The sequence below is a fragment of the Vipera berus genome, assembly GCF_964194415.1.
Source record: "Vipera berus genome assembly, chromosome: 1".
In the NCBI taxonomy this organism is placed as follows: domain Eukaryota; kingdom Metazoa; phylum Chordata; class Lepidosauria; order Squamata; family Viperidae; genus Vipera; species Vipera berus.
In genome coordinates, this window is record NC_138202.1 from 267,760,772 (window position 1) to 267,775,499 (window position 14,728).

The 14,728-nt window shown below is 41.3% G+C and overlaps 1 protein-coding gene across 2 annotated transcripts in view; it reads left to right on the top strand.

The window, feature by feature from the left end:
- PDE7B (phosphodiesterase 7B) overlaps positions 1 to 14,124 on the top strand; it is a 155,961-nt gene extending 141,837 nt beyond the window's left edge. For both annotated transcript variants that reach the window (XM_081327086.1, XM_081327087.1), the window contains 4 exons: positions 518 to 662; positions 8,182 to 8,278; positions 8,992 to 9,072; positions 12,787 to 14,124. In XM_081327086.1, coding sequence (XP_081183212.1) covers positions 518 to 662; positions 8,182 to 8,278; positions 8,992 to 9,072; positions 12,787 to 12,998 — 535 coding nt within the window. In that variant the 3' untranslated portion in view covers positions 12,999 to 14,124. The remainder of the gene's footprint in view (positions 1 to 517; positions 663 to 8,181; positions 8,279 to 8,991; positions 9,073 to 12,786) is intronic.
- The last annotated feature ends 604 nt before the right edge of the window (positions 14,125 to 14,728 follow it).

Here is a 14,728-nt window from a genome sequence, read left to right on the forward strand (position 1 = left end):
CAATTAGTGCAGGTTCGCATCCCACCAGGCTCAAGGTTGACTCAGCCTTCCATCCTTCCGAGGTAGGTAAAATGAGGACCCAGATTGTTGGAGGCAATAAGCTGACTTTGTAATAATGCCGCTGGGGGGGGGGCGAAAGCCCTAATAAGCAGGCATATACATAGAATGAAGGCTATTGCTAAGCACATTGATTTGTGCTTAGATTGTAAGCCGCCCTGAGTCTTCGGAGAAGGGCGGGATATAAATGGGATTTTAAAAAAAGAAATATTAATGGCATCAAAATGGTGGGCACAGTTAGCAGTTCAAGTCCCACCTCTTTTAAATGTGTCTCATGCATCACACATATGCAAGAATAGGCAGGGTTCTGATCACTCCAATTATGTCCGCCATTTTAATGGTGTTGTTCCATTGGCCACCCTGGTGGCCACTTAATAAGAGAAGGTATTATAGTAACAACACAAGATGGGAAAATGACCTCTGTTAATAATAGCTTCTTTTATTTTGCATTGTATTGTAGTCATGACATTGAACAACAGCTCGGTTCCCTGATCTTGGCAACAGATATCAACAGGCAGAATGAATTTTTGACCCAGCTGAAAGCTCATTTAAAACACCAGGACTTGAAATTAGAAGATGCTTCAGACAGGCATTTTATGCTCCAGGTGAATGTTGAACATTTTCTAATCTTTCTGTTTAAAAGTAGATATTTTCTCTGGTGGCCCAAAGCAGAGGGCACCAAGTTTCTGTGCTGGGATTATTTTGTAACATTCATTGAATTGTCCATTTTCATCCAATTTACACATGATGATAGGTGAAAATAGAACAAAAATAACCCTAGGGTGTTCAAATGTAGAAAATGGAGATAAATCCTTCTTCCAACATTGGTCCCCTCCAACTGGTAATTGGGTTCAAGCTGTTCTCAAGCAACATTAGCATTTTAAGATTTATAGCTCTTAAGAGAACCATTCTCCATAAATTTATCTAAATGTTACCCAAATCTCATGTTTCCTATGTATCTAGTTGCCATCCAAATTTACTGAAGTTGTGGTTATAAATTCTGCAGGTTAATGAAGTATAAGGAAATGCATTCTTATACTCTAAAGCAGGGGTCCCCAACCCCCAGTCCTTGGATCGGTACTGGGCCACGGCATACCAGCAACCGGGCCGCACAAACAAGCAAAGCCCCATTTGCGGGATGCTGGCAGCACACAAAACCACGCTCCCTCCGGTCCGTGGAAAAACTTCTCTCCACATAGCTGTTCCCTGGTGCCCAAAAGGTTGGGGGCCTCTGCTCTAAAGCCTTGTCCCAGACAGCTTTGTTGACTGGGCCCTGGTCTTACTTTTTTGAAGATGAGAGAAAAAAGTTCTCCCTGCCTACTTTCTTCATGGTTTTGATATACTTGATATATCTAATCTCAGTTGCCTTTCACATCATACGATTGCAGCAGATTGAATAAGGAAAGTGAATAAAGAAGGCTTGTCAACATGTGCTATATATACGGCCCATCATGGTTAACTGGATAGGAGAGACCCCTGAGGCTCTGAATTAGACAGGGCATGGCCTCCCCCAGCTACTTGAATATTTCAGATAACCATTACTTTATTCTCACAGTACAGGTCGTCCTTGTTTAATGGCCATGATTGGGACAAGCAATTCCATTGCTAAGTGACATGGTCATTAAGCAAAACAACACAGGAACACAATGAGTTTATGAACTCAATCCCACTAAGATCATTAAGCAAATCATCCACAGTCATTAAGCGAGACATAACATGGTCACAATATGCAATTTTACTACTGACTTTTCCATTGGCTCTGCTTATCAGAAACTAGCTGTGAAACATTCAAAGTTTTGTCACATGATTACAGGACACTGCAACAGTCATAAATGTCAACCTGCTGATTCTCAATCATGTTGACTACAGCAGAGATCCCCAACCTTTTGGGCACCAGGGACCAGTTCCGTGGAGAGAGGTTTTTCCGCAGACTGGAAGGTGCATGGTTTTGTGTGTGCTGCCTGCATCCCGTGGATGGGCCCAGGTATCGGTCCAAGGATTGGGGGTTGAGGACCACTGGGCTACAAAGATGCTGCAAAGGTCTTAAGTGTGAGGACCAGTAATGAGGTTACTTTTTCAGGTCTGTTGTAACTTCAAAGGGTTGCTAAATGAGGCAGTTGATAAGCAAGAAGTTCTTGTAATGTGAAAATGAAATTAAAGCACCCTTAAAAGACTCTTAGCACTCTATCTCTAAAACATAAGGACTAATGTGGGAAAGAAAGGAATGAAAAGTTGTTCTGATTTGCATTTTGTTTACATGTGCATCTTTGTCCACTCTTGGGAGAAGTTAAGATATGTGCTCAGCACACATTGCACATTTATGGGCAGAAAAATCTATCCAGTAAACAAAAGTCCAAGTACTCTCAGTGATGAGTTTACAATGACTGAGTTACTCCTTTTCATGGCAACCAATGGAGTGTTTGTTTATTGATAGGAATTTTGTATACAGGATGTACTAAAAGTTGGGACCCACTATGAAGCAGTATCCTACTGCGGCATCTCAGGGGGCTGGGAGTGGGAGGCACTGTTTTGCAGTGGTTCTCCTCCTATCTCCTGGGTCGCTCGCAGTCAGTGTTGACGGGAGGGCAGAGATCCGCCCCGAGGCCTCTCGTTTGTGGAGTTCCTCAGGGGTCGGTTCTCTCTCCCCTCCTGTTCAACATCTGTATGAAGCCGCTGGGCGAGATCATTCGTGGTTTCGGTGTGGGGTATCATCAGTACGCTGATGATACCCAATTTTTTTTCTCTACCCTGAACCAACCCAGCGATGCCCTCGCCGTGATGTCCCATTGCCTGGAGGCGGTCCGGGTCTGGATGGGGAGAAACAGGCTTTGTCTCAATCCTGCCAAGACTGAGTGGCTGTGCGTACCGGCATCTCGGGTTAACCAGTCCATTCCACCTTTAATGATGGGGGGTGAGGTGTTACCCCCTGTTGATAGGGCTCGCAACTTTGGTGTCCTCCTGGATTCGCAGCTCAGTTTTGAAGATCATATAGGAACCGTGACCAGGGGGGCCTTTGCCCAGGTTCACCTGGTGCGCCAGTTGCGGCCCTATCTGGACCGAGATGCCCTACGCACAGTCACTCATGCGCTCGTGACCTCCCGGTTGGACTACTGCAACGCTCTCTACATGGGGCTGCCCTTGAGGACCACTTGGAGGCTTCAGCTGGTGCAGAATGCAGCCGCGCGAGTTGTGATGGGGTTTTCCCGATACTCCCATGTAACACCTCTGCTCCGCGAGCTGCATTGGCTTCTGGTTGCCCTCTGGGTGAGATTCAAGGTGCTGGTGATGACCTATAAAGCCCTAAATGGCTTGGGTCCGGGATATTTGAGAGAACAACTGCTGCCGGCATCAAGCTCCCTTCATCCTGTGCGCTCCCACAGGGAGGGCCTTCTCAGGATGCCGCCGGCAAAAGATTGCCAGCGGGTAACACCCAGGGGGAGGGCCTTCTCTGTGGGTGCACCTGCCCTTTGGAACCAGCTGCCCATAGAGCTCAGGACTGCCCCTGACCTTGGTTCATTCCGCCGGGACCTGAACACCTGGCTCTTTGAGCTTTCCGGCCAGGACTGAGAATTTTAATTTTAATTTTAATTTTAATTTAATTGGGTTTTAATTGGAGTTTAACAGGGGTTTTATACTTTATTCAAGGACTAAATTTAATTATTTTAATTGTTCTTAACTTTTGTAATTTGTATTGTTATTTTAAATTCCTTGTGAACCGCCCTGAGTCCTACGGGAGAAGGGCGGTATATAAGTCCAATAAACATAAACAACATAAACATAAGTCTAAGTGCTATTGCTGCTTAGTATACAAATTACATTAAATGTTCAAACTAGGTGTCATTTTATTCCAAATACTTTCTTATTCATTTGACACATGACCTATGAAAGTTCCTTGGTGCAGTAACATTTTCCAGTAACAAATTTACACTAGGAGGAGCTGGCAAACCCAAGTATTCTATTGACTATCTCTGCCCTTCCATAAATTATTAGAAGCTGTATGGAGAAAACCTACTTGGCTATATGGATGTTTTTAATGCAACAAATTTATCTAGTTTTGTTTTGGCATTGCCTTGTTCACTGTATCCTTAACATTCTTGTTACTTAAGGGGCAAAACAGTATATCAGTTATCGTTGGTGTTGATAATGGAGCTATGGAATCGGTTGCCGGTTGAGCTCTGGATGGCGCCGGACCTCCGCTCCTTCCGTCGCGATCTGAAAACACATTTATTTGAACAAGCCGGCTTGGCCTGATGGGGGATGGGTTGGGTTTTTATTGTCATTTTTAATATATGTATTTACTGTTTTTAGCTTGGGAATAAGTTTAATTCTTTTTAACTTTTGTATTTTTGTATTTTTTTATATGTCTGCCCTGTTCACCGCCCTGAGTCCTTCGGGAGAAGGGCGGTATATAAATAAAATTAAGCTAATTCCCTCTGCATGAAAGCATATTTTAGAGAACGGGGAGGAACTTAGCCCACAATTTGAGCTGGCAAAATGAAACAAAGCAGAAGAAAACGTCTGAGAAATATGGCATCGCTGCAAGCGTATTATTTCTTCAGCATATCCCTGTTCCTCTGGAGGGGCCAATGCAATTTACAAGGGATTAATAAAAACTGTGCTGAGGTAAAACCATCACAGTAAAAATTAACAGACCTTAATATAATATATTAAATATATTAAAACATATGAAAACTTAGTTCATTTGAAAAACAGAACAATAACATGACAGGCAATCTAAAAGTTATTCTGAATCTTTTAGTCCAGAAATCACTATTATCCTGGAAGTGTCAGGTGTGTCTTTAGTTGGCTAAAAAGAAGACAAGGTGACCGGCAAACATCTCTCCTTCAAGAAGGGTTCCTTCCCCTCAAGAATCCCTTTCTGACTTCAAGTTAGACAATTGTATTATTAGATTGCTACCACTGAGAAGGCCAACCTCTGGCCACTGTATTCTGACCTGAGGCAACCTGTGGGATCATGAGCAGAGCCTTCCCCAGCTGATCATGTGGCATAGATTGAGGTCAACATGTAAAAATTATGTATGCAGTTCTTTTAGGACCACCATTGTGTAGTTTTGATTACCTGCCCTTCTGAACATCTGAGCTGTCTAAAAGTAGCTTTTAAATAATTTTTTAGCTTTTTAAAATAATTTTCAGTAACACCCTAAATATAACACGTTGCAATAATACCCTTACTACAGTAGGCCTCATTGAAGTTAGGCTAGTGCTTTTTTTGTAAAAGAAAAAGGTGCCGGAACTCACACATGTCATACAACCCGCCTTGCCTACTCTACAATGTTCCAACCAAAAAAGGTGCCGGAACTCCGTTCTGAGCGTTCTATGAGGAAAAAAGCCCTGAGTTAGGCTATCTCAATTTTGGTATAATTATGAGATTTGGGACTGTAAATTCTCAAAAATCTGTTGTGTTAAAATTTGCAACTTGGTTACTTCCAGTAAGGAAGCATCTTGTTTGTGAAATGTTTGCTCAGCATCTCTAACAGTAGGCAGAATCCTCTCAGATAGCTATTTGGGGATGTTATGAAAAGACCAGACACCAGTAGTTTAATTTATTTTTGTGGTGCCTTTATTTCAGGGAGAGAAATGCAGTATTTTTTCCGTTGCATTCAGTCATACCTTGGTTGATCTTAAGCACCAGGCAACCAGACCGGTAGGCAAGGGATTTCATGTTTTGCCTCAAGTAAAATGTTTTGGGCCAGCAATGTGGCTATTTTACAAAAGTTGGCAATCCTATCTTTTTTTCCTTTAACAGGAACCATTTCCTCTCATTTTGGTAGCAGTAGATGCCAACTCATTCCCAATATTTTGAAAATGTTAATTCAATTAGGGTAGCGGCTACATCTGGCTTGGTTGGCAGTAATACAGCCAAATCTGTTTGGACTTGAAAGGTCTTCAGGATCAGATTCCATCAACCATTCTTAGGATTATCTCCAAAATTTAGTTTGTATAGTGTGCTAAACCAAAGAAGCATGACTAGAAGATGTCTTCTATTTCCAGATAGATGTCAACTTAAAAAACACATATTCATTTAATTATTCTTTCAAATACAAAGTTAATTTGTAGTCTTCTCAATAGATTTACTAATGTTGAGAGAACAATAGTCATAAAGTACTCCCTGAAATCAAATATAATACTGATAAAACATCCATATGAGGTTTTTTTAAAAAAAACAAACCCATAATGTGGCTATGATCTTGGTTTGGAGTTTGTTTTGGAGGGGAGGCAAGAGAATAGACCAGGCGTAGGCAACCTTAGCTCTTTTATGACTCGTGGACTTCAACTCCCAGAATTCCTGAGCCAGCTGGCTCAGGAATTCTGGGAGTTGAAGTCCATGAGTCATAAAAGAGCCAAGGTTGCCTACCCCTGGAATAGACCATTGTGCAAAACGGTATGGCATTATTGGAGCCCGTGAAGGTTTTACTGCAGCCTTTGAGCAATCTAACCAAGTTCCTATTGAGGTTTTCCATCCTATGCCCTTCCTTTGGTCAAGATAGTATTTCATATATTTATAATGTAATCACATTTTCATGAGAGTATCCAGAATAGTTAACAAAGAAAAAAAATCACACAAACACAATATTAAAAACTAAAAACATAAATTAAGATCAATATGTTAATCAATACATAAATAATTATTACAACTCTGGCATAGAGATGCTTCTTTACTGCATGTTTCCTAAATGCTGAGAAAGTAGGTGTTACAGATCACTGTTTGTTTTCCATTTGTTGAGGAACCCTGGTGTGCAGTGGTTAGAGTGCAGAATTGCAGGCTAACTGTGCCCACAGTCTGGAGTTCAACCCTGACAGGTTGACACAGCCTCCTTCTGAGGTTGGTAAAATGAGAACCCAGATTGTTCGGGGCAATATGCTGACATTTGTATACCATTTAGAGCATGGGAAGGCAACCTTGGCTCTTTTATGACTTGTGGACTTCAACTCCCAGAATTCCTGAGCCAGCCATACTGGCTCACGTCAGCCCTTGTCTCTTAACCAAGTCTCTTTCACAAACTTTGCTGTTGAGAGAATTACTAGTAAATTAAATGAAATTCAGTGGAATAAGCAAAATTAACTGATCTGATCTTCTTTACTTCCTCTTTTACTGCTTTGGGTGTTGAGAAAAATACAGAGTTTTGATTCTTATGGTGGCCTCAACCATTGTTAATTGATGTAAATTGATTTGATAATAGTTGTATATAACTAAGTAAAATATTTTAAAATGATTTATATTAGTGCTAAGATATCTCTGCAGCAAAAATCCAGCATCCAGACTATACGTTTTTCCAGGGTGTCATTCCATTTCCTCCCCTTGCAACTGGTAATTGGAATTATGCCCCTAAAGAATACTCAAATCTGATTGTGCTGGGGGGTTTTTTTGATCCCTTCTTCTACCTGATCTTATTTCTTAATAATATACAGAACGTGGAGTTTTCTCAAACTACGTTAAAAAGGTTAATTTGCTATTAGTATGTAGAATGTTATGGACGCAGTGGCTCGGTGCGTTAGGACGCTGAGCTTGTCGATCAGAAGGTCGGCAGTTTGGCGGGTCGAATCCCAAGTGCCGTGTAACAGAGTGAGCGCCTGTTACTCGTCCCAGCTTCTGCCAACCTAGCAGTTCGAAAGCATGTAAAAATACAAGTAGAAAAATAGGGACCACTATGGTGGGAAGGTAACAGCGTTCCATGTGCCTTTGGTATCTAGTCATGCCGGCCACATGACCACGGAGACGTCCTCGGACAAGCGCTGGCTCTTTGGCTTTGAAACGGAGATGAGCACCGGCCCCTAGAGTCAGAAACGACTAGCACGCATGTGTGGGGGAACCTTTACCTTTTTATGTAGAATGTTGTGCAACATCAAGGTATATTTGCATTTATCAAATGTACAGGTTTACAGTGTTATAGTTATAACTGTAAAGGGATGATACTTCAGTATCTATTGATTTTATGCTTTAATTTTTAATAGTCTTTTTCATTTTGATTGTTTGATATTATGGAATAATTCCCCCTCTGAGTGTCTTTTGTGGTACAACATAAACCTTGCAACGCCCAATAAATTTTGAAGACCTCCAAGTATTATATGTCTTACTGCATCATGGACGTCTTTTATTTTCAGATTGCACTTAAGTGCGCAGATATTTGCAATCCTTGCCGGCTCTGGGAGCTGAGCAAACAGTGGAGTGAGCGAGTTTGTGAGGAATTCTACAGGCAAGGTCAGCAATCTGATATATTTTAACCTTGGCTCTGTGTTTCTGAATCATAATTTTAATATGAAGTGGCAGTGACTAGTCATCTTATTTGAAGTTGCTAAAAAAAATCCAGGGAAAATGCAATTAAAGGCATTAAATAAATGCCTTTTTAAAAAAAACAGAAAGTGATTAATACCACCATAGCCATTTAATTGCCTTGATTAACCTTGAACAGTAGTGTTCACTAGTCTTTTTAATAATAACATAAGATGATGAATAAGGACTAGGGTTCTCCAAACTTGGCAACTTTAAGACTGTGGACTTTAACGACCAGAATTGCCCACAATGGGTTAAGAGTCTGACTTGGCCTACATGTAGAACTCTCAACATTTTGCCTTCCCCTCACCATTACACCCCAAATTTACAGAAAACCCACACACAAACATCAATGTTTTGATTTACACCACCCACTGGAGCACAAAATGGGAGAATCCTACACCACAGAGCCACGGGCCTGCCCACCAGCAAAGAAGGAAAAGAAATGAAACACATCAAGGAAGCTCTCAGAACATGTGACTATCCCAAGTGGGCTTTCATCAAATCTCAAAAAAGACCTAGCAGGAGCTAGGTTTTCTCTTAGCTAAGTCTTCTCTTAGCCTTGCATGATTTGGTAACAGACATGTGCTCTACACACAAAAACATTTATGGTGTCCGAAATTAATCATCCTTTCTAATAGGTGATCTGGAGCAGAAATTTGACTTGGAAATAAGTCCTCTTTGTAATCAGAAGAAAGACACAATACCTAGTATACAAATTGGTGAGTATACTATATATCATTAGCCTGACCTTCTAGTACAGATATGTCAAACACAAGGCCCGGGGGCCAGATCCGGCCCGCGAAGTGGTTTCATGTGGCCCGCAAAGCCATCCTGGAAACGGTGAGGGAACGGCCCCCACTGCCTTGGCCCTGGCCCAGAGACTCCTCCTGCCAGAGACCCTCAGATCTGTCCCATTCCTGCTCAGGCCCCCATAGGCACCCTTGATAGGAACGATGTAGAGCTGGCCATGCCCACCCAGTAGGCCATACGCACTTTAGCCACGCCCACCCAGTAGGCCACACCCACCTGGCCCCCTGAGGGCAACCGCAATGCTGATGCGGCCCTCAATGAAATTGAGTTTGACACCCCTGTTCTAGTAGGTACCATAATTTTTCCACTCCAGGAAAAACTACTTGGCAGTCAAATAAAATAATTTTCATAATCCTTTGGGATACAAAGCTAAACTGCTTGTGCGTTTTGCTCCATTTTACAACCTTTCTGGCCACAGTTGTTATGTGAATCACTGCAGTTGTTAAGTTAGTAACATAGTTGTTAAGTGAATCTGGCTTCCCCATTGACTTTGTCAGAAAGTCACAAAAAGTGTGACTCCGGAACACTGCAATTGTCATAAATATGAGTCAATTGCCAAGCGGCTGAATTTTGATCATGTGACCATGGACCGTCATCAGTGTGAAAAGAAAGATCATAAGTCACTTATTTCAGTGCCATTGTAACTTTGAACAATCACTAAACGAATGGTTGTAATTCAACGACTACTTGTGTTTAAGTTGAAAACTTAAGATCAAAATCAAAGACCAAACATTTTCTAATCTATCAATGCTGAATCAAATTAAATCTTAGCTACTAATGCACCAACAATTATGGGGACTTCAGATGCCAAGACGAATTGACTGCTGTGCCAGGTCATTTCTGACAATCACTGTAATATATAGGAAAGAAAAGTTTAACAAAAGGAGCTAAATGTCCACAGGAATTTTGGCCAGTGGCAACTTAAACAGCAGCAATGATTTTGCAGGCAAAGGACCGACTCTCTTTCACCTTTTTTTTTTTAAATCTATGTGGAACCCTTCTCAGCTAGTTATGAAAGTGTGTGCCATGGTCTGGACTTAGATACATCTCATTACACATAATAGTAATCATCCCGAAAATGCAGTTAGAGGTTTTTAATGTAGCTTTTATTAAAATAAGATTTTACATAAGATTAAAAAACTGGGAAACATAAAAGGAAAAGGAGAAAAGGGCGTTATGAAAATATTTAAAAAAGGAAAAAATAACAAAAGAGAAAGATACGTAAAATAAACCAGGACTTTTCAACTAGTGGTACGGGTACCACCTGTGGTACATTGGCACCTGGCAGGTGCTACGCGACCATCCTAGGAAAGTGGTAGTGGGGGAGGGGAATGAGCTGAACCGGTGGCAGCACTGCACAAGCCTGAGCGAGAGACGGCTGGAGCTGCAGGGCTGTCAGGGCTCAGCGGAAGCGCCAGGATCAGCTCCAGGCTCCAGCTGGAGCTCGGCGCTGATCCTGGCACTTCTGCTGAGCCCAGAAGAAGCGCCGATCAGCTGGAATGTTGCAGCATCTCCAGGGTCTTGTGATTTACATTCAGATGCTTGGCAACTGATTCATATTTATGACAGTCACAGTGTCCCAGGGTCATGTGAAGTGACCAAAACCCGCTGCAACCACCCAGCAGATGGGGGGGGAATAAAAACAAAACACCCCCACTCCACCCCCACTGCCAATCCTCAACAGAAATGCTCACAACAATGAAAACCTTGGACAGGACAAAGAGTGCCACCGGGCAGGCAGGCAGGCAGGTGTCTTGCTCGGCTGTGGCTTGGGGGCGGTTTTTTCAGTGCCATTGTAACTTCAAACAGTCACTAAGCGAACTGTTGTAAGTCGAGGACTACCTGTCTTCATCACTTTTTTCCTTTTTTTTGGTCATCAAGTTTTTGACACCTTGCTAGGCGACTGGTGGTACTCAGATGTTGCCATATCCTAAAAGTGGTACAATGGGTGAAAAGGTTGAAAAGCCCTGAAATAAACGACTTCCAATTTTCTCTGCAGCAGTTATGCAGTAATTACCATCTCTGTCCTCCCAAATTACACATTGTGGTTCTTTTCTTCCCATAAACAAGCCTTTTAATAAATCACCAAATTACCAATTTATTTTCGTCCATTTTCATAAAAAGCCTAGAAGAGTTTCCAGTCTTTTAGAAAAGTAGTTATTGTTCCCTCCTTTATCAAACACGTCATTTTAGCCATTTCTTCAAGCTATGCCATCTTCACGATCATTTCTCCATTATGGGTATTTCTGTAGTCTTCCATCTTTACATTTGGTATCATTTTAATTAGGTGTAAAGTAGCCATAAGACTTCCTGAATTAGTAAATAAGCTCTTTTGACAAGAGTGATAGTGAATAATAATAATAACATGCCATTTCCAGCCTAAACATCTGGCTGACTGTACATCAAACTATAATAATAATGTCTCTCAATGGCTCCGGGCAGCTTACAATAAACAAATTACAATGAAATCAAAAAATAAAGAATAAAGAATAGCCAGCACAAGGAACCAGAGAGTCCCACCCTCATTCATCGAAGGCCTAGGTCAGGGGTAGGCAACCTTGGCTCTTTTATGACTCGTGGACTTCAACTCCCAGAATTCCTAAGCCAGCCATGCTGAAGGGAAAGAGAGAGGTTTCCGAGCTGAGCCATGCCAGCTCAGGAATTCTGGGAGTTGAAGTCCACGAGTCATAAAAGAGCCCAGGTTGCCTACCCCTGGCCTAGGTGAAGAGCCAGACTTTTATGGGTTTTCTAAACAATAGCAGACTGGGGGCCATCCAGATCTTGTGGGAACTTTATTTCAGAGGGTAGACACATCTGAAAAGGAGCATTTTTTTGCTCCTGAAAGATGACATTGTTTAAACGAAGGAACTCAGAGTGCCCCAACTCTGCAGGATCAAATTGGCCAGGAAGATGTTCAACCAGAATAGAACTGGAAGGGACCTTGGTGGTCTTCTAGTCCAGCCCCCTGCTCAAGCAGGAGACCCTACAGTATACCATTTTGGACAAGAGGTTGTCCAGTCTCTTCTTAAAAACCTCCAGTGATGAAGCAGCCACAACTTCTGAAGGCAAGCTGTTCCCTTGGATGATGGTTAATGTTCCATTGCTTATGGGAGATAGTCGGTCCCTCAAATAACCAGGTGCTATCCCACCAGATCAGATCAAATAGCATTATATTCCAGCAGGCCAAGAACAATGCGAAGGCAAAAATTTGTTATTCATAAAAAAGCAAAATAATTTTATAGTAATTTAAATAAAATTTGTTGTTGTTAGTTGCGAAGTCGTGTCCGACCCATGGACAACGTTCCTCCAGGCCTTCCTGTCCTCTACCATCTTCTGGAGTCCCTTTAAGCTCACACCTACTGCTTCAGTGACTCCATCCAGCCACCTCATTCTCTGTCGTCCCATTCTTCTATTGTCCTCAATCTTTCCCAGCGTTAGGCTCTTCTCCAGCGAGTCCTTCCTTCTCATTAGGTGCCCAAAGTACCTAATTAAGTACGCCCAAATAATGCAATCCTGAAGCTGTGCTAGATGCCTTTTTCAGAGTAGAATGTTGGCTTAGCAGAAAAAGGGTATTTAGTGATCAACTAAACTGCTGGTGTAACTTCCCTTATGTTTTTCTCCAGGCTTCATGACCTATATTGTGGAGCCACTTTTTGAAGAATGGGCCAACTTTACTGGGAACACTCATTTATCTGAAAACATGCTGAACCATCTGAGAAGAAACAAGACCAAGTGGAAGAGATTGCTTCCTAGGCAACATGGCATCACCATTGACCACTCACTTCAAATGACTGAAAATGAAGAGCAGACTTTCAATGAAGGAGAAACCCCATAGAGGTGGCACAGCAACAAAATCCCACAGGTCTATTGGCCCGTCACTAACAAGACAGAAAATTAATTAATCAGGGGGAAAACTGAACCTGAAGGAACCTCCTAACGGAAAACTTACATTATTTGTAAGTTTCTATTCTGAAGTGCTACCAAATCTCCCTTCTTCATCTTAATATCCGAAGCCATTCGTCACCTCTGATCACAAGCTTGAGTAGGATAATGAAGCTGGACTGATAAGCAGGAACCAACAAATGGGAGTAATGGAGGACACAGGAAAGACCAGTGCATTTTGGGTTATCAGTTGTATTAACTTTGGGTGATATTAAGACAGGTGTTGAACAAAGGCTTGGAATAATGTACAGTCATTTGGCAGCTGGGCTGCACATTAAAACTCATCACCAGCATCATCTGAACTCAGAAGACCTTTGGCCACACAGAGAGGAGTTTTAACTGACTAATGTCTTTTATAATTTTTTGTATTCGATGCACTGGAAAAGGCATTTAAAGAACCTTGAAGTAAGGTTATTCTGTGTACACAACATTTTTTTCATAGTGGTACCCATTGATCATTTTAAGCCACTTTAGATAAAAGACTGACATTCTCACCGCAAGAACAATATTTCCTCTCAAATCAAAAGGGAAGAGTTGTACAGTTTAAATGTTCCCAGATGTCTCTTTTGATGGCTGTATCTGTGGCCTGTTTATATTCGCAAAATACAAGTATCATGGGAAAGCTACCTGTATAAGCAATGGCACTGTGAACAAAATACTGTTAGTTTTAGTATATGTAAATACTATTAATATACTTCCGTTTGTTTGCAGATAAAGGCCTTAAGTTCCAGCATACAGTACTTAACTTTCTGATGGCTACTGAAAGTCTTATCATTTAAGTGTGGCCTGTTTTCATTTGCCCAGCCAAGGATTACATGGTCAATATCTGCTGGAGGTTTTTGTTTGTTCGTTCATTTTTGTTTGTTTGCAGTTTTGATTTGCATTCATTCGTGGGCATGAGTTCCAGTAATTAATGAAAATGCAATTCAGCACAATTTTTGTCACTTTTTTTAAAAAAACTTCAATGGGTAAATCTACAAAATTTGTTTGATGTAAAAATGCTAATGCCAAACTGACCAAATGAAATTGGACCTTGAAGTAGCCAAGGATTGCATCATACCAAGGAATTTTATTAAACGTCTCCAAGTTTATTATATATGTTGAAAGATATCCACAGGAATTTCTACTAGAAATGTAAAAATAATGGCTGAGCCATAACTCTACACAGTTTTACTTAGAATTATATTTGCCCCCAAAGGGTGTCCAGTTCTTTTTGTCATAAACTGAGGGAAACTATCCATTAAGGCCAGAATAGGCAATCTTGGACTCTGCAGTGATCTGGCCGATGCCTCTTGCAGTCTCTTGCCTATACCCAGCTTTATTATGAAAAGTGAAGCTCAAAGCATAATTCATCCCTGCATTAGTGACCTACTTTGAGGTTCAGGATATCTTTCGAAACCAAACAGTGCTACAAATCAAAATTTGCAGAAACATGCTATTAACGCCTGTAAATCGTTAAAAGAATGTTTAAATTTTTCAGGGATTTTTGACTTTGCTTGTTGATTAGGATTATAGTCAGTCTGTCTATCAGAATGGTACACAAGGCAGCCCTCAATATATGGACACATTTAAGATGTAATAAAAAAAATAAAAAGTCAGTTAAATCCTTTAAAGTTAAAGCCT